The sequence below is a fragment of the Larimichthys crocea genome, chromosome IX (genome assembly GCF_000972845.2).
Source record: "Larimichthys crocea isolate SSNF chromosome IX, L_crocea_2.0, whole genome shotgun sequence".
Taxonomy (NCBI): domain Eukaryota; kingdom Metazoa; phylum Chordata; class Actinopteri; family Sciaenidae; genus Larimichthys; species Larimichthys crocea.
The window spans coordinates 881118-906036 of NC_040019.1; the positions used below are offsets into that span (position 1 = coordinate 881118).

At 42.3% G+C, this 24919-nt stretch overlaps 3 protein-coding genes across 8 annotated transcripts; 2 read left to right on the forward strand and 1 right to left on the reverse strand.

Moving 5' to 3' along the window:
- The first annotated feature begins 1405 nt into the window (after positions 1-1405).
- On the forward strand, positions 1406-3820 carry f2rl1.2 (coagulation factor II (thrombin) receptor-like 1, tandem duplicate 2). Its single transcript, XM_019264877.2, has 2 exons — positions 1406-1609; positions 2164-3820. Exons 1-2 carry the CDS (start codon positions 1540-1542, stop codon positions 3252-3254), a joined length of 1161 nt encoding a protein of 386 aa, XP_019120422.1. The 5' UTR covers positions 1406-1539; the 3' UTR covers positions 3255-3820.
- Positions 3821-4839: 1019 nt separating this feature from the next.
- s100z (S100 calcium binding protein Z) lies at positions 4840-18970 on the forward strand. 6 transcript variants are annotated; one of them, XM_019264810.2, is made up of 4 exons: positions 4840-5080; positions 12511-12621; positions 15922-16091; positions 18117-18970. In XM_019264810.2, the coding sequence occupies exons 1-4, from the start codon at positions 4945-4947 to the stop codon at positions 18270-18272; spliced, it is 573 nt and encodes a 190-aa protein (XP_019120355.1). In that variant the 5' UTR covers positions 4840-4944; the 3' UTR covers positions 18273-18970. The 6 variants fall into 6 exon arrangements, with proteins under 6 accessions (XP_019120355.1, XP_019120360.1, XP_027137727.1 ...); XM_019264815.2 differs by lacking the exon at positions 4840-5080 and adding an exon at positions 5596-5726; XM_027281926.1 differs by lacking the exon at positions 4840-5080 and adding an exon at positions 9971-9992.
- On the reverse strand, positions 6101-8506 carry ch25hl2 (cholesterol 25-hydroxylase like 2). The gene has a single exon (XM_010740519.3). The coding sequence runs from the start codon at positions 8352-8354 to the stop codon at positions 7476-7478; it is 879 nt and encodes a 292-aa protein (XP_010738821.2). The 5' UTR covers positions 8355-8506; the 3' UTR covers positions 6101-7475.
- Positions 18971-24919: the final 5949 nt, after the last annotated feature.

The window sequence follows — 24919 nt, forward strand, 5'->3', positions numbered from 1 at the left end:
ACCCTGCACAGGCCTTGTGTTTGCTCACTGACATTTCCTCTCTGCCTCTATTGTCGCATGCAGCTCGTTGCAAAGGTCGAGCTGGGTGTTCCTTATTTTCAAAACAAACTTTTGCTGTAAATTCAGGTTTTAGTCTTCCAAAATATGTATGAGCTCTTCGACAGAGTACAACCACAAATTAAGTCTATGTACAGTACATTATATATGATATCTTTTTAATGAAATGATATTATCACAGTCACTGTAGGTGGGATGTATCAAACTATGCAAAGAAAGAAACGATTTTTTTAACATATTAAATGTGGAGTTGTCATTCGTGCCTCTAACTTGAGGCTCCGCTCGATCGAGTTGTGTTAATTTGCCTCCATTAAGCGAAACATTGGACAAAATTAGGCAGATTTTTTTTCTCAAAAGTCTTTCCAGGGTTACCGTAGTAGAAATACTGCACGCTGACACATCATTCAGTGACATGTTGGGTTTCGTTTCAGTGTTTGTTCAAATCTCACTCACCATCTGACACGATAACAGGAAGAGAAAGATGATGGAAATATTATTACTGGCAGACGGACAGTTTATTTTTTACATGGACACTTTCATTTCCAAAAATGTACCAACAGTGATCTGAAAAGACAAAGACTGCCTGTTCGAACCTAACAGAGGAATCCTGTTAAATGTTACAGCCACACAGAGTGATTTCTGTAATAAAACAGAGCAGGAGTCAATACTTGATGAATCCATGTTTTAAAGGACTTCATCTGCAACGATGAATGATTAATTGTGTCGGACAGATCGGAGCTTAAAGGTCCAGCGTGTGGAGTTTAGTGGTGTAATCGCTGCATTGCAATCTCTTCACATCACCCTCGCCTTCCTTGTCTCTGTCCAGAGTCAGTGTTTAGTTTGTCTGTTCTGGGCTACCGTAGAAACACCTCTATGGAAGAGGACCCGCTCCCACTGTAAATATAAAAAGCCCAAAATAAAAATATTCTTATTTTCAGGTGATCATACATGTATGAAAACATAGTTATGAATATTATATCGCATGTCTGCCTTATTCTGAAAATAAAGATCTTACACACTGCACCTTTAAAGTGAATATCCTAAAAATATGTATTAATATTGTAAATAATTATTAGTGTATGTATTATTTCCACATGACTGCACAAATCTTTCTACTTCCAAACCACAGAAATCTTTTATGGGAGGAAGATATGATGTAAATTTAATGCTTACCTCTCTCACAGTATTTGTAACAGCTGTCAACATCAACTACTATAACTTTATTTATTTATTTATTTATTTATTTATTTATTTATTCATACTCATTAAATATGAATGTTTGGCGCTGGTCGCCATGGAAACCTCCGGTGGGTAAACCAGCTCAGACTAGGTGTTGGTGGTGGGCGGGGCAGAGGTGACGTGTGGACAGGTAGTCTCGGGGCGTGTCCTCTGAGCACGTACTGACCGGAGCTGCTTTTTGTCGACGTTAAAGAAAGAAGTCCTCGTCGAGAAGAGGAGAAGAGACGCTCCACAGACACAGACATGGATTTAATTCGCTCGCTTTTGTCGCTGCTGTTGGTTTTCTGCTGGGTTTCTGTCTCTGATGCGGCAGGTAAGACCGGGACTGTCCCTGCTCTCTGCTCTTGTTGATCGAGGTCACCTACATACCAGACCCAGCAGGGAGTATTACGACACACATGCTGTGTTACGTGTGATAAGATTCATATTTCAAACCATTTTTATCATAATAACAGAGAATATTTATGTTTTTATATATATTCAAATACAGTATTTAACCTTGGGTTATGGCCAGCACCCAAACAGACAGGACGTCGGGAAATGTAGGCGTTTATAACTTTTTTTTAAAACAGTAGTTTGTGCAGATTTGAGCTCATATCATGTCAAAGTTTGACAATAAGGAAGAATAAAAGCTTATTTGTCTTTACTTTAATTATGACTACATGCTGTTCCTCATTGGATTATAAATTATTTGTATTAGTGCTCATCCATCAACATAAACCAGACAGATATTAAACAAATAACCTCTGTCCAAACAGAAACTCAGTCAAACTGTAGTCAGGAAGGTTTTTATTTTAATAAAATGATTAAAAATATGTGATGATTGATATTTTAAATGTTAATATGTATTAACTTTATGTTTTTCAGGTAAAGGACGAGGTTTTATCGGGTATGTGGACCCTGAAGACTCAAAAAAAGTTGTTGTGGACCAGGAAACGTCTGAAGCGCTGAAGAGTCATCTCACCACGGTCTTCATCCCCATCATCTACGTCATCGTGCTCGTGGTGGGACTTCCCGCCAACGGCATGGCCATCTGGGTGTTCCTCTTCAGGACCAAGAAGAAGCACCCGTCCACCATCTACATGGCTAACTTAGCTCTGGCCGATTTGCTTTTTGTCATCTGGACGCCCATGAAAATATCCTACCATTTCAACGGCAACAACTGGATCTTCGGAGAGCCGCTGTGCAAAGTCCTCGTCGGCTTCTTCTACGGAAACATGTACTGCTCTGTTCTGTTCATCACCTGCCTCAGCGTGCAGAGGTACTGGGTCGTGGCACATCCTCTGTCCCAGCAGAGGAAGAACAACAAAGTGGCCATCGGCGTCAGCGTGGCCATCTGGGCGTTCATCTGGCTCACCACCACGCCTCTCTACCTGTATGACCAAACCGCCCAACTCAAAGATCCCAACATAACCACGTGCCACGACGTCAACGTCATAAAGGACGCCCAAAACCCGTTCCCTTCCGTGCAGCTCCCCTACTTTTACTTCATCTTCATGGGTATGGTTGTGTTCCTCGTCCCTTGCATAGTGATCGTCGTGGCCTATGTTCTGTTACTCAGGGCTCTTGGGAACAGCATGGATGACAGTTCAGCAGCAAAGAACCGGCAGAGAGCCGTGGTGTTGATTGTGACCGTCCTGGTGACGTTCCTCGTGTGTTTCATCCCCAGTAACATCATGCTGATCGTGCATTACTCGCTCCTGAAGGACGGAGTGATAAATAACGGTTACAGCTTCTACCTTTCCACGTTATGCTTGGCAAGCCTCAACAGCTGCCTGGACCCGTTTATCTACTACTTTGTGTCGGAGGACTTCAGGAACCACGTGAAGAACACTCTGCTGTGCAGGAGCAGCAGGACTGTGGAGAGGATGAGGGTTTCCTTCAGCTCCATGAAATACTCCAGGAAGAGCAAGTCGTACATGTCGGAGAGCGGGAACACGCAGAGCAGCACCTGTTAACCAGACTCTGATGAGATCACATCATCGTGCCTGTCTGAGCTGAAAACACGAGGCGGTGTGAGGATGGACGTCAGGCGCAACCAGGTAACCTCAACGCAGGAGAAAACCAAAGATGAACTTTAAAATGTGAAGATGACTGTGCTGGAGTACAATTTAAGATGTATATGACTTCATTATGAACTGATGTCTAGTGTTAAAATGTGAAAACCTGAATACATGTTTTAAGTTTTTTATATATAAAAGGTTTGTTTATTGTTCATTTAGGCCACACGGCTGCAGAAAATGTTTTTTTTTTCCCCTCACAATATTTTGACTGACTAGTTGCACTGAAGGGCATAAAACCTCTGTAATAAAAGAACCAAATCAATCTGACGTGCGTATATTTAAAGTCTAATGAATATAGCTTCAGTCAAATCAGCGACAGAAGAGGAGTTCCTGTTTTTTTGTTTGTTTTCCTGCTGCAGCCGACATGTTATCTGTTGTATCTATTTTTACCGCCTGTGTTTAAGGTGACAACAAAGGTGGTATTGTTACGTCGTCTCTTTTAAATAAATGCATAAACAAGATACAGTATCTGTGAAACTCCTTTTTTTTTTATATATATATATATTGCGTAACATCATCACATTCCTGCGTGGAGTGAGTCACCGGTCTGGTTTCCGCCGTGCAGCTGGGGAGTAATGTAGTAATTTGTTCTCCACATCTGATGGAAACGTTAGGAATCCCTGGAATGTGTCGTGGTATGTATATAGACGAACAGTTTGTTTTTTAAAAAAACAAACAAAAGTATTTCACTGTTTATCAGACTGTGTCCTGAAGAAACATCCAGGGAGGACGAGGGTCAGAGAGGAGGGTGTTGGAGAATGTTTGAGAGCGCGACGAGGCTTGTTTACGAGGACGGATGACCCGCTCGGCTTGTTCTCCCACGAGTTTCACCTGTGAATGAAATGCACAGCTCACTTTATCTGGTGATACACCACAGTGACTCTTTGAGTGATTTCCCCCGTGCTCTAAACTGATTTTTGTTCAACTTAAATCTTATTTAAAGCCACAGCAACATGTCATTTTCTTTAAAAAAAGAAGACAAAGCGGTATTGTGTCCCGCTCTTTCATCCCGAGATAAAGAAGAGCGAGAGATCACCCTCCCCCAGGTAAACACACAGTCCATGTATGGTGATAACTTCCTGTTAAATTGCCGGCTGGAGGGCGGAGCTCCAGGCCCATTAAAAGGTGAATGATTGTCATGGAGTGTCGTCTTACCTTTTGTCAGCACTCTCTGAGCAGAATACCTTCTTTTCACATGTTGAGGACAGAGCCACTCCCTGACTGTGTTACGTTTAAACAACTCCTTTCAAACATTAGTCAGCTGCACCGTGTGACCGGGGACAATGTTTAAAGAAATGACGCGTCCGATCATTTCTGAGCAAACTTTTTAAAAACATTTTACTGTGAAGAAAAGAAAAAAGAGTAAATGATCATTGTGAAAGTCGTCAGCGAAACGTGATTTGTAAAAGTTGTGAAATCATTTGTTGCTTAAAGATGCATCAACGATTACACACCTGTTGCACATGAGCATGAATGATTGTATAGGAAAGAAAGGCAGAGCTGCCTGTGAATGGATGCGAAACTTCAAAGATGCAAATGCAACCAAATAACGTGACTCATTTCTAATTCTGAATTTTCTGTTGCCATGAAACTGGGAGAGGGAGAAGATATCCAAATGTTCGTCTGCAGCGTCGTGTATGTAAATTCTGCAATGCAATGCTCAACGAGAGGCTGGAAACATGTCACAGGCAAGAGGCGTAAGCCAGGTGACATGGGCAAAGGTAGGTAGTCAGATACTTCCATTAGTGCACTTCTATGTCCACTCAAAATAATGAAATGTTCCACTTGATTGTATTTTAAGTTAAGTTAAAGTTATTTCAACTCCAAAATGTTATGTCAGGGGTTCACTTACACAACATTTTGAGTTGAAATAACTCAAAGTGAAGTAAATGTATTTAAACTCAACACTTTCTTGAAGTACGCTGTGTACTTTCTGGCGTAGTGGACTAGTTTCGTCGGAGTAGTGCGGTCTCAGTTTGAGTACGGCTGTTGCGACATACCAGAAACGACAACTGCAACATTTTACTGCTTCTTCTTCTTCTTCTTCTGTCAAAATAAAAACTCTAAAACGTTTGTGTGCATACCACAACCAGCTTTCAGCTGCAGCGGCCTTCTCTTTTTCACACAGGCTGACACAATGCTTTGAGCCCAACATGGTGACCACTGAGGGCGAGAGGCGTCGGGCATTTCACACCTACAGTATATACTCACTTTAGGAAGTGGAAGTGTAGAAGCATGTGAACTGAGACACGGCGGCGCTCTCAGTTTCATGTGTCTCTGCACAGCTTTGCTATGACGGCCATGAGACAGCACTGGCATGGCATGATGCGGGCTGTAATGTTCTCACATGCAGAGACACATTCAACGGTAGGATCACATTCCTCATGCAACACATGGTTCAATGCTGTATATCTCATCTTATTTAACTTCATGTGCATATAGGCTGTCAGAATTTGAGTTACTTCTGCAGTTGCACACACACACATGTTGGTTTATGTTGCATCACGTGCATTGTGCTTTAAGGTTCTCGTAAATTGCACCCAGCCTGTTAACCGCATGAGTGACCAAGTAAGTCTGACCCAACATATATAACACTGAACAGTCAGTGTGAAGAGTTTGTTTGTTTGTTGCTGTTAAACGATGAATCTCAATGACTTTGGGCTGAACTTCATGAGTTATTTAATGAATTTAAGATAAGAAGAACAGCTGACAAATGCATGCACATGGGAGGCACATGGTGGATAAAGTCTGTTTATTTAATTCACACGTGAGAGCTGGAATTCTACCAAAGACAGACAGACACACAGACAGACAGACAGATACGCCTGCAATGTTACTAAAATAAGAAGCCACAAGCTGTTGAAACAGTCAGTTCCCTTGTAAAACCAGAAACCTGTCAGACCAGTTCTGGCTGCCAGTATTTTTCCCAGTTGAGTGTCAACAAAGAAGGTGAGGCGAGATCACCACTATAGAAGTGTGACACATTGTATTTTGACATATTTACATATGACAGGTAGTTAGATAGGCCACTGCATGAAGGGAAAAGTGTGTGTTGTTCCACCAGAGACATCAATGTGTCACTATAAGTTTGTTTGTTTGACATGTTTGCAGCCTTGAAACTCTGATGGGAGAAAAAGTGACCCCTGCTGATCTGTTTGTTGAACTGCAAGTAAAGCCACATACAGTATATAAGTTAAAAACACCATTTTCTATAAAGGTGTTTGGTCCTTTATCAGTATTTTTATTTAGACATTATTCGAGGAAATTTTGCTATTTTATTATATGACTCTGTTTATTTAAAAAAAAAAGTCAAATCAGTGTAAAATCTGTTGATTCTCTCAGAAATCTCTCCTGGTGTCAACATATTAAGATATTTTAACGAGTAACCCTGCAGCTGTGAGCGCAAAAACATCCTGAAAATCTTCAATTTTCATTTTCCAGACTGTGCATCACAAATATATTGTCTTTTTTTAGGGAGGAGTTGAATCAAAAACTCTTCTAGTAAGAGCATTTTGTCTGAGAGAGAGAGAGAGAGAGAGAGAGGATGGTAGATTAGTATTGCGCCCACGCATCATACTGGGATGCAGCTAAAAGGCCGCTATTCATGCGTGAGAGTGAGAGGGTCAGTGCTGAGGAGGGAGAGTGGAGGGAGGATGTTGTACGTGCTAATATGTGTGTAATCGCTCTGACAGATCGCACCAGCATCAGAAAACACTCCATAAAGATCTGTTTGGTGACATATAAAGACACGACTATCGAGGGAAAAGTGCTTTCTATTCTTTGCTTTTATTTCCTCAAGGTAGCTCAAAACACGTCTCAAAAGGAGACAACACCACGAATACATTAACATGATTGTACACATCATTCTTCCCGACAATTTAACAGAAGTGTTAGATAGATCGTCAAAACTCCTAAACTGTGAAGAATATCCATGTTTTGGTTAGCGAGCAGTGGAAGATAGTGGAAGGCTGATCGATATGATGATATCAAAAAGGCAGGAAGGAGAGAAACTGGTGTGCAAAGGAGAGAAGAGAGAGAGAGCAGGTACAAAAGAGGCAGTTTGAGTAAAAGAGAGACGGAGTCAGTGAGAGATTAACTCAAGCTCTTTAGTCTTTTCTACATTTCATCTTGTCTGGCTCTGCCGCTGCAGCGTGTTGGCACCGAGTGGGTTCCCCCAAGCCAGTCCCAGTGAGAGAAGAATGGGGCAAAGTTAGTGCCGGGCCGCTGGTGGTGAGCGTCATGCTTGGGCGCACCACCCCAGAGGCCAAAGGGCACCAGGTTATGCAGGGCCCACGGGAAGTCGTAGCCGCAGTGTTGCTCGGTGGAAACGTAGATGTTGAAGACCATGAAGCCCCATGCTGTGAGGCAGTGGCACTGGAGCAGGATGGGGTCTATCGTAGCCCAAAATCCCAAGCTGAATAACTCCCAGCCGGACAGGTACTGGGTGACGAGGCTGAAAGTCTGGTTGTACTGGTGGTGCACGGCGTGAAACGTACGATACAACCACGGTACCTGGTGGTGCAGCAGGTGCCACAGGTAATACTGGAAGTCAAAGACCACCATGCAGCCCATGATGCCCAAGAAGAAGCTCCAGAAAGTGGGTGCCTCCCGGGGTAACGGGGTAGGTGGCCTCCACAGCCACTGGGCGATTGTAGCAGGAAAGATGTAAAGCACATGGTTGTAGATGGTGACACCCAGGGTAGTCCAGATGTTGGGCCAGGTGACAGGTTTGTCAGGATGGAGCCTGTGACGGTTAATGCACGGCCAGGTGGGAGCCAGCAGGTCCAGCACGGTGTAAAAACCAACCAAGAAGAAATAGGTAGAGACGGAGAGCACCACGGGGAAGGGAGTGCTCCTCAGGAGATCGTGGTGGTTCTGGTGGAGGTAGTCCCAGAAAGGCTGCAGGATCAAACCCCGGGACTGGACCCCAGTTACGTTGTCGTCATCCGACATCCAGGACAAAGCCTCAGTTCTGAGTAACCTGCCCGTGCTCATCACTAACGCAGTGTTTCTCCTCCAAAAGAGGGGCCGATCCGAGACGGGATTATTTTCTAACAAGCCCCAGGAGAGGATAAAAAGAAGATCTAAACGAATGGAAGGATCCAATCAGCTTCCTCGTATAGGTTAAGCAACAGCAAATTGGACTGGCAGGCCGTCTTAGCCTCTTATGTATGTTCAAGCCCCACCTCCACCCACCCCCTCCACCCCCCCTGTGTTTTAAAAAGAAGGCCCTCTGTAAAGGCTCTTTTTCATGGGCACAAGGACGGCAGCCAGGACTCAGGAGCCGGGCCACAACAGCTCCAATCTTTGACCCAAATCATGGAGAGAGAGAGAGAGAGAGAGAGCGAGCTTCCGTTTTGCTTGTGAATCTGACTTTATCACCCAAAACTAGAGGTCGTGTCTTTTAGCACGTTAACGGGATGAAAACAGGCGTCAAATATAATACATCGAGTCGCATATTCACTGCTGACAATCAGCCTATTAATGATTCTGCCTCTGTCGTCCTCAGATTATCAAACACACACACACACACACACACACACACACACACACACACACACACACAGTCCTCAGAAGTAATTAATCATAGAAAAGCTGTCAAGTGAGACATGAATTCAAAAGCACTTCCTTTCAGATGCTGGATTGTCGTTGGCTTCTTTGCTCAGTTTGAGTTTTCTCTCCCAGTTTTTTAGTTTCTATGGAGTGACACGTTCATTTTGCACGGCGAGCGGAGCTTTGAATAAATATCATGCGGTACCACGTGGTTTATAGTCAGACATTAGGTCATTTCGAACGTTGATTTTTCTACTGTTATCAGTTATGATTCATTCAGTTCTACCAGAATCTGCAGGAGTATGAAGGCTGTCGACAAAGAAACAGCGGGAGAGGAGCTGAAGACTTGACTTGACAAAAAACGTGAAAGTTTTAAGACTTGATTCGACTCGAACAATATCTGGTGTTAACGTCACGACTGGATGACTCAAGCTGTTTGTGACGCTACCTGATGGTCTGTAGATCAGATTGTATCATCATCACCGTGCTTGCACCAAGAGTTATCGCTTTCAGACCTGCTCATCAAAGATTTTGCCAGAGTATCAAATCAAATCAAATTTTATCTGTATAGCCCAAAGTCACAAAGTACATTTTGCCTCGGAGGGCTTTACAATCTGTACAGGGAGTGACACCCTCTGTCCTTAGACCCTCGGTTCGAGTGAGGAAAAAACTTGCCCACAAAAGTTTTCAGTAAAGAGAGATGTGGCTGCATCTTTGACCAATGCCTGACTATGCATAATTCTAGTTACAGCGTCAAAACGTCGACATGTTACACCGATATGTTAAATCTCAAACTCTCGATGACGTTTTAATATTGATCACATTTTTAAAATATCTTTGCATCATTCAGCGGCTGTCATCAGTTGAAGAATGATGGTTTATGTGTTTGTTCTGTGTTTCCTGTTTTATTTTGTAGTCCTACCCTGTCTGTGTCTTGTTTTCCCACCTTTTTTGATTCTGCACCTGTCCCTGATTAGTTTCACCTGGTGTCCTGCATGTCTATTTAGTTCCTTTGTTTCCTTGTCTGTCCGCTGTAGATGCCTCGTTTCTGTGTGTTTCTGACTTCCCAGTGTTTTTCCGGTAATCTGTTTTTGACCTTTGCCCTCCTGTCTTTTCTTTGTGTTTTTTTCCCCTGGATCTCCAGCCGCCTTTTGGTTAGTTTGTTTTTTGAACCTTGCTCCTGTGTTTCTTTGAGTTTGTGCATCCCTCTCGGTTTTATTGTTAGGCTAAGTTAACTTTTGTGTACCATTCCTCAACTCCCCACCCTCCCTCGTGACAATGCTGTGATTTAAGGTCTGGTTTGGGCACAAACAACAGAAACATCTGGTTTTGTCACCAGAAAAATAGTGTCTTGGGTGGGGTTGCGGTGGCTTGACTTGGGACTTGATTCGGCCTTAACTAAGGACTCAACTGAACTTGACTTGCCCAAGAAGAATGACTAGGAACTATAGGTAGTATAAAACATGTGACGTCACCCACAGAAAGCGAGTGTGGTGGTGCCACCCCCATCTCATGTGGCAAAGACAGGACTGCTGGGATGGCGATGGAGCTCTCAAACAATACTCAAACAAGCCACCTGTAATGGCACACACTCAATCAAAGCAGTCACAACTTTTAGGCCTTCAGACAATTTTAACGTTTATTTCTTTACATATTTTGGACACACTATAACTGGACTGTATTGTTGAAACAGGATGCGGGAAGCGTTGTGTGCAGTACAAACAGTGTGGGCCGAATATACAAGACGTGTCAGTTTACAGTGCGGAGCATGCTCTCCAACTTTCTGATGCCACTCATCAGCCAGAAGAGGGCAGTAAAAATCAAGTCAAAGCTGAGGAGAAACCTACAGTATGAATGAAGAGTTTGGACTTGGGCTACACATCGTGTATTGTGGGTTCTTGTGCATGTTCACACACGCTCAGCCGGTAAATCTGATTCTGAAAAAAAACATTTTGCTAATCATAATCTGATGGGATTCAAACACTTTCAAATAGTTTCAACAAAGTGATAAGTGATGACTAATTTATGAGGGAAGCCCTTTCATGAAAATATGTGAAGAGAAATTTCAGAGGTCAGTGTTTCATTGACAGCGTACAGAGAGAACGTGTTGACTCTTATTACATCGGCCTCGGGTTTGATGTTTCCTGTGGGACTTTGATATCAAGTCAAACCCAGAGGAAGAACTGTAAAAGTCAGAAAATAACCACTAGCTCGAGGAAGGAGGCCTGGCCTCAGACTGACCGGCTCGTCAGCTCCAAAAGTATTGACCCCTTCATCAAGATACAGTGTGGCTGTTGGCACGCTGTCAGACACGATCAGAAGAAGCTGCTTCAGTGCCACAATGATCAGCCGTTGGATTGGACGGCGTACCATTTTTGGTTCATGTCAGACAAGTGTTGGTACAATAAATGAGGATCCACTTCTCACTCAGAGCTCCAGCACATCACTAACTATATGTGGGTGTCTGAGGAGATGATGACAAGGTGTTAGACTACTCCCGTCACTCCTGAGGGAGAGGACGCATCCATCGAGCTCTGCAGGTCCATAGAACTCATCCTCCGCCCTCTGTTTTAGTTACTCAACACAATAGAGATGGTTTTGTACCGCGGAATAATCAAATCTGGTGTGTATATACTTTACTTTTTATACTGATCCTGACAGGGTGACATTCAGGACCAGGACTCACCAAGAACTGATCTTTGCTAGACTCTGATGAGCAACCAGACTTTGAGACGTGTGCACAGAGGCTCATGAAAATAGCTCAAGGCTGTGTGACAGCATGTGTTAGCCCAGTTCAAAGTATGAAAGGAATACGAAAGGATTCACGTCAGGGCTCATCAACAGGTGCAGGATGTACATCCACCCAAACAGCTTCTGCGAGAGTGGAAGACAGAGCCTCCAGTCAGAGCGGACAAACCTGGGAGTACCTGAGTCACAGTGAGACGTCAGCAGCTTTCATCCCAGACGTCAGGGAGACAAAAAGAACCAAGACATTAAGAGACCAGCAGCTCTTTGAGGCTGCATGCAGCGACTTATCTGCAGCAGAGTGAAGCCATGGAGGAGTCATCAACCTAATGAGCTGCCACCTGTTAAGGCCTCCACAGAGGTCTCGCTCAAGGTTTTGGTCTGCTGCCTTCAATAGTAAGTCACACACCAGGGATGCAACTTATATTCACACCCCGCCTGAAAACCTCCTCTTCTTTTTTCATTAGCTAACAGCAGCTACAGTTGGCAGCGGTTACCTCACTGTCCATCAGGAAAGTGTGTGAATCCCATTTTCTCCATTAAAATATGATCCAGTTTCAACAACATTAGTGAAATATGTTGATGGTGTGTGACTTTGTGCCGTAATATATTTAAAAAATCACACTTGAGGGAATCAAACTCAAAATCAAATCAAGAGATTTAACGTGTCGCGTGTCAGCAGCTGGAAAAACAAAGTGTGTATCTTACAATGACAGCAGTGCAAAAGGTGAACAGCTGAGTAATGACAAACTCAAAGTCCAGTAGCTGATATATATATATATAGATATATATATATATACTTTTACATTCACGCTATCATTCATCATAAATATCTTTTTATGTCTCACTGCAGCGAGCCGAGTGGAAGCACCATCTCCTGTTGTCTTTGGAGTGACCTTGAAGATGCTGCAGGGACCTGAGGGGACACGAGGAAACATAAAACGATACATCATCTGCCACATAGGTAGGAGGAGGGAAGCTTTTTTCTTATTTTTTATCCCTTTTAACACCAGCCGTGATCAAGCCTTTAAAAATCCCTTATAAAAGACACAGGCTGCCAGGTGTTCTCTGCTTTATCTCCAAGAGATGATTATGAGGAATGAAGTTTATTTAAATACTTGGCATCTATTGAGTGTTACTGTTAAAATCCAGATGGCAGACACACATAACTAAGAAAAATATGATGAATATGTCCAAAAATAGCATTTTATTTGAATGAAACTAACCTGAGGTTTAGTAAAATTCTTCAAAACGTCATTTTTAATATTACATTTTATTTTTTGTCTAGTAAATTCAATGTTTTTGTTGCTGTACATGATTTGAGGGTAGCACTGATAAAACAACTCTTGTCCATTTCGTCATATTCGTATGTCATATTTGACGTGATGTGAGTTGAAGGTTGCACGGTTCACTGTCCTCCACAACATTTACGATTAGCAGCCGTGAGGGGAAAGTGTTTCATCACCTTAACAAATGGAAACTTATTTTCTCCGTGGCAGTGTCTGCGAGAGGAAGAAAAGTTGCAGGCACACCTGACTGACTAACATCCCTCAGGTGTCGTCTTTGGGGGCCGAGGGCCGAACGCTGTGTTATTCTCTGCTGTCAGTTATGACACGTTGACAGAGAAGGGGGGGACAATCACATTCAGACACAAAATGACAAAAAGGATGAAAGAGCTGCGGTGGCTAAAAATAAACCCAACAATGAGAATGTGACGATTTCGAATCACAAGGTGAAACTGAGAGAATGGGAACCTGCTGGCAAGCAAAGCAAGCCTCTTCACGTTTGATTTATTTCCCTGAAACAAAGAGAAACCAGTGAGAAACAAACCCGAAACACGTTTCGATGAGGTGAAGTGAACTTCACTCGACTGGAAGTAAATGTGGTTTGTAGAAACGACCTTTATTGACTATGCAACAACAGAAGACAACCTGGATTCTGTTTTTTAAATCAACACAATGGAAAAGTTATTAAGGACCTATTTGCCAAATGTTGAGTAGCTTTCAGTGGCATCTAGTGGTGAGAGTTGCATACTGCAACCAACTGAATGCCCCTCACCTCACCCTCCTCTTTGTTATGCCCGGCTCGTTTTCAAAAAACAAAAGAAAGAGGAAGGATAGGTTGCTGTGAAGCTCTTGACGAATGTTAAAGTCAGTTTAGTTCGTCCATTCTGGACTACGTTCAGTGGCTCAACTGGTCACTGCAGATCAATTGTGTATTTAGCAAAAGTTTACGGATTGTCAGGCAGGCTCAGTCAGAAAGAGGAAGGAGAAACTGGCAAACGGATCCGTAAAGCAGGAGCAGGCTAAATCCTAAAACAGACGAGGTCCAAGGAAACAAAGGAGTAAGTCGAAACCAGACTGAGGATCGGCTGAAATGCTCGAACACAGAATGAAAACAAACAGACACTGAAACCAAAGAACACACAGACTAATACTCAAGAGAAGGCGAGACGACGAGACACAGGTCTTTGATACTGGTAATACTCGAATGGAGGACGCTTTCATCATGTCCCTGCTCTCAGTTTTGTCATACTAGGAAGGATGTTTGAAGAAGATAAGAACACGCTGTTACTCCAGAGATTTAGTTTGTCGCCCCTTTTTTGGTAGAGACACATTTAACAATGGGTGCAGCAGAGGCCGAGATGACCCGACCTTCAGTCCCTGGTGTGGTTCAAAGTCCAAAACTGGATCGCATCTTTCAGTAGCACGTCCCCGTAAACAGACCAGGCTGTGAAAAGCTCCTCCAGAGAAACACAGGATGTTATACTGCTCTCCTCAATGGAGAGCTTTAACAGTGACAACATATGTTCTATATTGAATGTGTGCTTTCTGTTTTAGTATTGTATGGTGGGGTTTTTATCGCCCCCTCATGGCCTGATGGAAATTAGAAACCATTTGCATCCATGCAGGAAGTCGCATCTCCAGTATTTAGTCTGAGGAATGTTTCAGCCGGTTATGTGACACAAACTGTTTCAGCTTTATCTTCCTGTCTGCTGGCTGCAGGTTCTTTGGCCCTCACCTCGTTCATTTATTGGTACCCGACTGGCTGCACAGCAGTCACAGCAGGAAACTCACAGATTTATTAATGATAGCTGTATTCCACACAGGGGAGGTCCTGCTATGGACTGGTTTCAAACAAAAAACAGGTGTGACTTAATAACAGTAACAACGGCTCAGTGCCATTAAGCGTAACAGTGACAGTCAGCCAACATGCACAGTAGCTATTTGTGGACGAGACAAAACGTCTGCAGGGAACGCGGCCCGTTTGATTCACAATAAGGTTTTATGAATTCCTGTCCTGGTGATACTGTCTGAGCACAGTGGACAGTGTAATATGAAACATAAAACATATTTTAGCTTATGGCACAGTGCGCTTCCTTTATTAAATCAGTTAAATTACAGATGCTTGTAGTGTTGTAACGTTCAGAAAATCTGAATATATAAGCACATGAGTACTGAAGTAAAATGTGAAAATACTCAATTGCACGTAGGCTGTATTCTCAATGTTACTTAGGATAAAGTATTAACAGCAAAATAAGCTTAATGTATGGAAGTAAAAGAGATCATAAAAGTACTATATTACTCTATTACTGTGCACACCTGAGGGTAAGAAAGGCTAGAACACTGTGATCTAAATTTTAATTTGTCAAATACATGCTGTGGGATGAAAAGTACTAAACTAATCACTGATACATTAAATACATATAATAACAGTGTTTTCATGGCTCATGCACACAAGTAAATACATTTAGGAACAGCTGGAATCATTAAAAGACAGATATAAATGAATTAAAGGCGCCTTTAGCAAGATATTAAACAATAAGCTCATTTACGTTGTTCTTCCATTCAGACCAATATAGATTTCTGTATATATATACATATATATATATTCCTCCTCTGATGAAGTGATGTAAGTGATGCGGACGTGTGTGAAGGCCCATGCATGTCTCCGGGTTTGATGAATCCCCGCGGGGGCTCCAGGGTTACACTGGCACGTTTTGTTTTTCACTTAACGGCGTTGATTAAAACCTGGAAAGAAAGACAGTTACCATGGGCGTCTCACCTGTGGAATTAATTACCGGCACAAAGATAGACGACGGCCCGCTCAGCTTCTCCTCACTTCCTAATAAACAAGCTGTGCTGCAGCTTCTCTCGTCACATTCGTACGGGACTCTAACCAGGTAAGAGCACGCCTGCCTCTCTCTCTCTCTCTCTCTCTCGCTGTGCCGTACTTTATTATAGTAAAACATTTGAATTTTCAGGAAGAACTTCCCTCCATCCTCCCAGCAGAATGCCGAGCCAACTGGAAGGTGCAATGGATGCACTGATAACAGTTTTCTACAACTACTCTGGAAACGATGGAGACAAGTACAAGCTCAACAAGGGCGAGTTGAAGGAACTCCTGAACAGCGAGCTCACCGACTTCCTCACGGTAAAGTTGATATTTCAACATTCTTACGATCATGTTGTTATGTTTTTTGTGCATTTAAATCGAAGTTTCAGAGAGTTTTGAGATACCAGAGAGGAGAGAGAGGTGGAAAGCATCCACAGTTTTAGTTTTTGGGAGGACAGAGCCTTGATTATATCTGGACGGGAAGCAATGTGCTTTAAACTGAACGATCAGGACAAACCAGAGAAAGCGTGACCTGTTCACCTCTCTGTATTTCCTCAGTTTGACCAATAGCAATCACAGTAACACACTTAATGAAGACCTTTACCCCTTAAAAAAAGTGAAATTAGATCGGCAGGTTTTCTTTCCCAATGATCCGAGGGAGAAAGAGCGTTCTGACCTTGTTTCGGGAAATTGTTTCCTCATTGATTGCTATCCCGCTGTCAAAGTGTAACTGCTGGTGGGGCGCTCACATCGCAGCACTGTGTGAAATAAAGGATGTGGAGGAGGAGATAGATAAGGTCATTTCAGATAAAGCCCCGGCCCCTGTCAGTTTGTAGACGCGTGCCATTACAGATGATTGAGACGAAACGGCCGAAGCCCGAGAGTGGAACCTCTGATGCCTTCAGATGTTTTTTTATTTTATTTTGTATTTTCTCTTCTTGTCCTCTCTCATGCGGATGGGAAGCCTCAGGTGCTCACACATCATCATCATCATCAGTGGCCCATATCGCCTCCAAATATAGCCTCTCCCATGATGTCATCACGTCCCCTCGAGCTATAGTCACCTCTGAGAATAGACGCAGCCCCAGCACAACATTCAGCCTCAGTTTCCTCTGACAGAAAACTCCAGACGCTTGATAGATTACTGTAGATATACTGTATATAATTTTTAAAATGGGTGTGTAAAAAAAAAGAAATGATGTTGTCCGACCTGGATGAGAAGAAGACAGTCATGTCTCTTTTTAAAGTTTTTTATTAATAAACTTAAGTTTAGGATTTGTATTTAATTTAGATTTTTCTTTTAGTTTATTTTACAATTACTCATTTATTTCATGTTATTGAATCAACTTAAGTTTGAAAAAGGGGAGAGATGAAACTTTATTTGTGTCACTGTAACTTTTAGGATTTCTTTTCAGATAAACTCAAAGTTCCTTGAAAAACTTTTATAGCTAAATAAAAAGAGAGACACAAACCTTTAGCTCATATATATATATTATGTTCTTACTGGGAAAATATACTGTGTGTGGGAATATACTGTATATGTTGCCATATACAGGATGAGCAGACTGTTTCATTTACAGTATATATTATATAGTATATATACTGTGTATACACACACAAACACACACACACACACACACATATATACATATAGTCTGAAGTCTGAAAGTTAAATTTGTACTTTTTAAAATGGTTTTCCCATTTTTATTTGTTTATTTCTTTAGAAGTTTTGATTTTATTGTGTTTTATTGTTTTTGTCGCCGTCATATTTGACTGCAAAACACATTTACTTAGTTTATAATTAAATAAAAGATATGTATGGTGTTTCTTATAAATTCCTGATTGAAAATGGAAAAAAAAACCATAACAAATTGAAAACCACATAAAAAATGCAGCAACGCTGTAGCAATATTTTCCTAATAACATAAATCCCATCTCAGTTCGCCGTCCGTGCGGGCTGGATTTTAATTTCAACCTTTGCTAAAACGCCGAGCGCGTAAAGATCACCGCTGCCTCGAAGGGTCAGAGGCTGGAAGAGGAAAGCCATGTCTTGTTTCTCGATCCTGGAGGAAATGAGCAAAGCGATAAATGTCGTGTGTGATCAGCTGCAGCTCACGGCTCATTTAGCAGCAGCATCGCAGCTCTGGACGCTTTGGCCTTGAGTCAATAGAAAGCTTCAGTGTCAATCAAACGACTGCATGTTACACAGACAGACTGATATTTCCAGTATCATGAATTAAATCCAGCATGTGTTGAAGCTATTTCTTAATAAAACAGGTGAATAATGGACTTACACATCCTTTCAAAGTCTAAATCTTCTCTTCTGCTGCGTTTCATTTGCAGTCTCAGAAGGATCCGATGCTGGTGGAGAAGATCATGAACGACCTGGACTCTAACAAAGACAACGAGGTGGACTTCAATGAGTTTGTTGTGTTGGTGGCCGCTCTGACCGTTGCCTGCAATGACTTCTTCCAAGAGCAGAAGAAGAAAAACAAGTAGACGTCCGTCGACTGTAAACCAACTGTAAATCTTCAAACCTTGTAAAACTTTATAGGAGCTGTTAAACGCTGACTGTGATCTTCGTATTAGACTAGAAAATCCAAACTGTGCTTTTCTCAGATTGTCTTTTTATCGTGTTTGAATGCATTCCAGTAAAGACTCCGCTCTCCTAGTTGTGATGATGACAGCACAATGTGGTCATTACCGACAATGAATTCAGTTCATTAACCTTCACAAAGACTTTAAATCCTTTGTTGTGGTTCTGTTTGTTTCTGTCCCGGCTGAGATCGTCCCTGCTCCACTATAAATGTCAAAAGTTGAAGCATTTCGTGTTTGTCTTTGGAGGCATTGTCGCAGCCTGATGGTGCGTTTAGTCGGAAACAATGTTTGTCCCTTGTCAAGTCTTGCTGTCGGTCCGTGTTGTCCCCAAAGGAAGAACACTTTCCCCCTCATGCTGGCGAGTCATGGAAAAATGCAATGAATAAGCCAACTGTTCATGTTATGTCACAGCGATGAGGGTGTTACTGTACACTGCCTTTAATGTGTTTTAAATGTGCATGAGAAAATCTAATCATGTTAGAATTGTGGAATAAAATCATGACCAGCAATGTTTTTATGAATATTTGAGCCGATGTGACCCAATAAATCACAATTATTGGGTGAAAATCATGTTAATAAACAACTTTGTCATCTGGAAACTGGAACACATGGCTGTGTCTTTCATTAGTATTATTATTATTTATTGAGTGCACATACATTTTGTTTAGTCGGGTAAGTTTGGGTCACTTCTAACTCATCCAATAGTGCTGCTTGGTCTGTAGGTACCTCTCTATGGATGCATGTGTGAGTGCATGTGCAGTGGTGGAACAAGTAATCGAATCCTACTTAAGTACCAATACAACATTGTAAAAATATTCATCTATAAGTAAAAGTCCTGCATTCAAAATCCTACTTATGTAAAAGTAAGGCATCAAAAAACAAAGTACTCGATCTAAAGATACAGATATATGAATATTCTGTATATATCTATGCAATGATTCATCGATAAATCACCTGTTTTGAGTCATTTGTATAAGAAAAATTCCTAATTCTATGATTTCAGCTTCTCAATGTGAATATATTCTGTTTTTTTATTCTTCTATGAGCGTAAACTGAATATCTTTGGGTTGTGGACAAAATGAGACATCAGCTTAGACTCTGGAAAACAGTGATCACCATTTTTCACCATATTCTGATGTTTTATGGACCATTAACCAATCGATTCATCAAGAAATTATTATCGATTAATCGATAATTGTCACATTATTGTTGCAGTAGCTGCTAAGGTGGAGCTATAGTTTAGTTCCCGACCTCGAGGTCCTTCAAAGGGTCAGATAAAGGAAGATAAATCTGGGAGGTGATCATGTTTTTGGGACCTTTTCTCTAAACTTTTTATGTAAAATACTGGATCATTTATGTCTCAAACAGTTCTTTAAAACAGACGTTTAGAGGGGAAATCTCTCTTTTTTGGAACTGCTGACAACTTATAGACATCTGAAATGTGACAAGAGGGAGCACTTCTGGTGCAGTTGATGTATAAAGCAGCATAATACTCCTTATTAGATATAAGTACAGCTCAGATGTACTTAGTTACTTTCCACCAGCGTGCATGTGTGAGTGTTCTCTCACTGAGCTTTCACTTACTGGACATCTCACAAGGCGAGTGGAGGCTGTGCTTTTGGGAAATGACTGTGTACCCTGCATGCCTTGATGACGCATGGCGATCCCAAAACGCACAGGACCACCTGGGTCCAGCAGCATCGGCCAATCACACGGACACGTCTTCCCCTCGAGCAGAAATGCTGATATTCTCACCTTGGGGAGGACAAAGAGTGTAAACTCAAGCTGCATTTTCTAAGGGCTTTCCTTCTCCCCGAAATACCCGAGCAGACAGTTCATGTGCGATGACATTCTCAGCTGTGACGTGGAGGAAAATTACTGAAAGAAAATACAGTGTGATGCTTTTATGCGCGCAGATGGTGCTCGCACAAACCCTCACCGTTGTGATTGGCTGTAATCGAGCCTCCTGTGGGACGACGCCAATGCAATTATGTTTTTTTGTTCAATTTATAAAAGGTTGCAATCAATCATGAGTGTCATTTGATAATCTTTACATGTGGATATTTATATTCTCACCCCCCCCAAACCCCCACTCCAACACACTCTCCTCAAAACGTTCATGTAATTGTCTCTCTAAACGTCATGTTCAGGAAGTGGCTCCCAGCAGAGGAGGTTTGTAAAGTTTGAGTCATCTTTGATTGTATCCTGGAGAAAATGACTGGCAATTAAGCAATTAACATGGAAATGGGAGCAATCAGTTTCATGGTTATATCAGAAATAATTGGTTGTTTTGTGTAAAAGTCAAAAGTCCTTCGTGACACACGAGGACACCAGAAACTCCGAACGCCAGAGAGAAAAGATTCAGGTTCGTGTGTCTTTGAAGGAGGACTCGATGTCCGAGAGGGATGACGGAAATCTGGGAGAGCAGAACGAGCTGAAAGAGACAGAGAAAGGTCAAAGAAATGATGATTTGTGTCTAAAATATGCCAGAAAACAGAAAACGCATTGCCTGAAAGAACACGTGTCGCTGTTGATGAAAACAGAGAATGAAAGGAAAGACAAAGGGACCTCTGAAGAGTTTTTCTAATGAAATGAACAAACATAAATGTATGTTTTATTCTCAGGCATGTGGCAGTTTGGCCTCAATTCAAGTGACACACGTCCAAATGTGTCTGCTACCTGCGACCGATGTCTTTAAAATCCGCCTGGAGCCCTTCTCATCTCCCACATGCTGTCCGCTCTCCCGTTTCGTCACTTTGTGCGTCACCGTTTGTGTCATAACCCATCGTTAGGAGTGACCTGTGTGTGTGTGTGTGTGTGTGTGTGTGTTTGAGCATTTCTTAGCTTACAGCCTCAGCTGATGATGAGGACAGTGAATTAAAAATCGAATGAATCTGTGAGATACAAAAAGAGGGCTCGGTATTCATCGTTTGTGTGCATCTGTCTGCGCTCTCAGTGTGTTTAATGTGTCTGATTTGGCCCACATGCTGCAGGTTTTATTGCTATTTCACCTTCGAGGGCTGGTGTTAGACCAACGACAATATAAAAGAACTGAAATAATAAAGACGGCCAAGATAAATCAGACATATTGCATGAAAAATAAATATCACACAAGGAAGAGGAACAGTGTCCGTCTTCTGCAGTCGAGCAGGACACTGGACGTCTTAAAATAGCGGTGGACGGAGGCAGAGGTGAGGGGTTTGTACACAGGAGCTCACTTATGAATCTCACAGGGATAATTATAGAGATGTTTAGAGGATAAGATACCAAGAGAACTGTGTACTTTCACAAAGTGTACTTGCATGAGTTTTTGAGTACTGACTCACTTAAGTGCTTTTTCTGACTCACCATTGAGTTATAACTAAGTTTACCCAATGTGCTTTGTATTGTCTTACCATGTGCCTTGTGTATACTTCTCTTGTACAGCTGCTGAAATACATTTGATTTATTACAAATACTTAGTTAAATATACTCTAAATGTCAAAATATCTTACCTGGATTACTATATTCTTAAGTAAATGAATGGTATATATACAAAATGACTATATTGTTTAAAATATATATATTTAAATACAATTGATCATGACTTTACTCGAGTGTAGTCAAGAATATTTTAAGTGGAATACTTTCATTTCATGAATACAAAATCAGTAAGTCATAACAGTATTTTTGACATAATATTTGAACATACATCCTCCTACTCCAAGATAATACAAGACACAAAGTAGAGTAGCTCTTCCTCACAGTCTGATGTTGAATAGCGTGGGATGGCGTTAACAAAAGCCTCATCAGATATCATCGTAGGTCTTCAGTGCTGCCTATTAACAGATGGAGGATGATCCTATTATGAAGCACAGCACGTGAGCAGACAGATTTTCCACAGCAGCTTGCTTTAGCCTGGAAAATGGTGTGGTCATCCCGCGGGGGATGACGACAACGCACCGGTGAAAAATGCCGTCCTGCAGCCCCTGTTGGGCAACGTGCAGCCCGATCTGTCTCCTACACTGGAAAAAAAAATATTATCAGAGAGGTGGGATGTGTGCATCATTTATAACGTCTCCTGTGATTTATAACACACTCATGTGTACGATGGTCGCAGCCTCTCTGCTGCTGCACATAAAGATGAAATCGAATCTTATAGTTTGATCAGCTGGTTAGTAAAATCTGACACGATCATGTTTTTTTCAGCCTTTTCAGTGAAAAAAGATTAAAATCAGTTTAGTATGAGACAATATGGGAGTCCAGAGACCCAGAAAACATGACTTAAAGGTGCAAGATGAACCAAACTTTGATGGAAACATTCAAAAATGGACTAAAATCGTGACGTTATGATGTTAGGTCATCTTTGTGCTGTGTTGCAGACGTACTTACTGAAGTTAACATGCCATGATGTGTCACTGTAGCATCCAGTCTGCCCTCAGATCGACACCACTGTGGTGGTTTTCTTGCCAGGTTTATCTCCTGGCACCCAGGAGACCCTGACCCCTTCGGAGGTGGGTCACTCCCTCTTGCTCCCAGCTTCACACCTCGCCAGTTTCTGGATGAACTTGCGAGCCTCGGTTTAAATTGCCCATCTACTCTAGATCTAGCGCTCAGTCCGGCTCGACTTCCTGCCAGCGTTTCGTTACGTCTCCCTGATCTAGTACCTGAAAACCTCCAGCGGTCCTCGACATGTGGCCAGTTACAGTTACATATTGCAACTTTAAAGGTCCAGGTTTGTCATGGACTCACTGGATAGGCCTGTTAATTGCCACTAATTACACTCACTCAGCACACCTGTTTTCCACACCTGTCCCTCGTTATCCTCTGCTCTCTCTGTGCATTTAAACCCAGGTCTCTCCACAGTCAGTGTCAGTTCGTCTTCGAAGAAAGAGTGAATCCTGTTCGTTGGCTGAAGACTGAGCCCCAGACCCTGAACCTGCATTGAACCTGACCACTCGTTTCCTGCTGCTCCCGACGCCAGTATCCTGTATCTCCACCTGTCTCCGTGCCGGCGCTCTGTGGATCCTGGGACTCCAGTCCACTCCCTGCAGACCTCCAGACGCTACAGTCTCCCCCCGACCCTCCGGCCCGTTCACCACCTCAGAGACTTTCTCCCCTTACCTTTTCCCCTGAACTCAATAAAACTCAACTTGTTCGTACACGCATTTGGGTCTCCTGTTCCGTACTCTGACAAGGTTATAGGATTGAGTACATCACCAAAGTCATTAAGATTCACCCTCTGGGAACCACGAATGGCAATCCATGCAGATGTTGTTAAGACATTTCACTAAAAGGCGAAAAATGTCAACCTCAACATTGCTGTCACGACCCGAGAAATTAATCTGCAATAAAAATCAATCAACTAGTCAATGAGTTCAAGTAATAAAAGGAAAACGTTTGACCTAAAAAAATGCATATTAGGAACTTCCTTTCTAAAACATACACAGATTTTTCTCTTCCGCATTGTTTCGTGAATGTGAGGGCGTGATGTTTTGAAAGGCAAAGCGCTCAGAATATTGAGTGTCTGCATCCATCAGTGCTCCCCGCTGAGTGACTGACAAAGTATTGATAATTTATCCTCTCACAAATGCCAGATTCAAATGTCACACTTGATTTTCTCATTCTGCAGAGTTCAATCAAACCGTCAATCATAAAAAAAAACAACAACAAACTGAACAACATGCCGGATAATTTATAGAAGGCCGATGCCGTAATAGTCCATAGGAAATAACTCATAGACCATGTGGTCTTGTTCTTCATTTTGCGGAGTGAACGCGTCATCGGGCTTCTTCATTAATTTCATCACTGAGCACAGAGGGGACACGCAACAAGCTGCCTCAGACAGAGAGCAGATTTTCAAGCATACAATAGAAATATAATGTACATTTATGAAATGAAAAAACAAAAATAAATACCCTCTTCTTCCTTACGTGAAGGAGAAACTACAGTGGCAACAAAACACACAAAGTTATCTAGAGCTAGTGTGAAGTTTGTCTGTTCTGGGCTACTGTAGAAATATGTCTGTACCTGCAGTGTACATAAATATCAAACGCTCATCCTCAGGGTCATGACGACTCCTCGTTTTAGGTGATTATATACAAATACCAAACCATCATCTCTTCCCGGTGATCCAAAGCTCCTGTGGTACAAACACTGAGCTAACAGCAGCTACAGTTTACTTCACTGTCCATCAGGAAACACATTTACTCTTGTCCGGCAGCTTCTTTCTCGCTCACTCTCTCATTTTCTCTTCCCCCGTCAGCGTCCTCTTCAGTCTTTCTCCTCTTCCATTATGTCCATAGAGGCTCCAGCTCCTGTTCTGGCACGACACTGGCTCTACTCATCTCTTTACCTGTGGTCCAAAACGCCTGTGGTACAAACACTAACACTCTGAGCTCACAGTCCGGGCAGCCCTGGCTAACAAACTGAGCTAACAGCAGCTAACAGACTGACTTAACATGAGCTAACAGCAGCTACAGCTGTCAGCAGTTTACTTCACTGTCCATCATAAACTCTGTAAATCACAGAGAGTTGAGGCGGAGCAGCCGGAGGACATCAGAGGGAAA

What these genes read in the sequence shown, in the direction of transcription:
- f2rl1.2 (XM_019264877.2), top strand. Translation starts at nt 1,540, where the DNA reads ATGGATTTAATTCGCTCGCTTTTGTCGCTGCTGTTGGTTTTCTGCTGG. An exon ending in TTCTGTCTCTGATGCGGCAG is followed by an intron (nt 1,610 to 2,163) that starts GTAAGACCGGGA and finishes TATGTTTTTCAG; the next exon opens with GTAAAGGACGAGGTTTTATC.
- s100z (XM_019264810.2), top strand. Translation starts at nt 4,945, where the DNA reads ATGAAACTGGGAGAGGGAGAAGATATCCAAATGTTCGTCTGCAGCGTC. An exon ending in GCCAGGTGACATGGGCAAAG is followed by an intron (nt 5,081 to 12,510) that starts GTAGGTAGTCAG and finishes GTCTCACTGCAG; the next exon opens with CGAGCCGAGTGGAAGCACCA. An exon ending in AGCTCACCGACTTCCTCACG is followed by an intron (nt 16,092 to 18,116) that starts GTAAAGTTGATA and finishes TTTCATTTGCAG; the next exon opens with TCTCAGAAGGATCCGATGCT.
- ch25hl2 (XM_010740519.3), bottom strand. Translation starts at nt 8,354, where the DNA reads ATGAGCACGGGCAGGTTACTCAGAACTGAGGCTTTGTCCTGGATGTCG.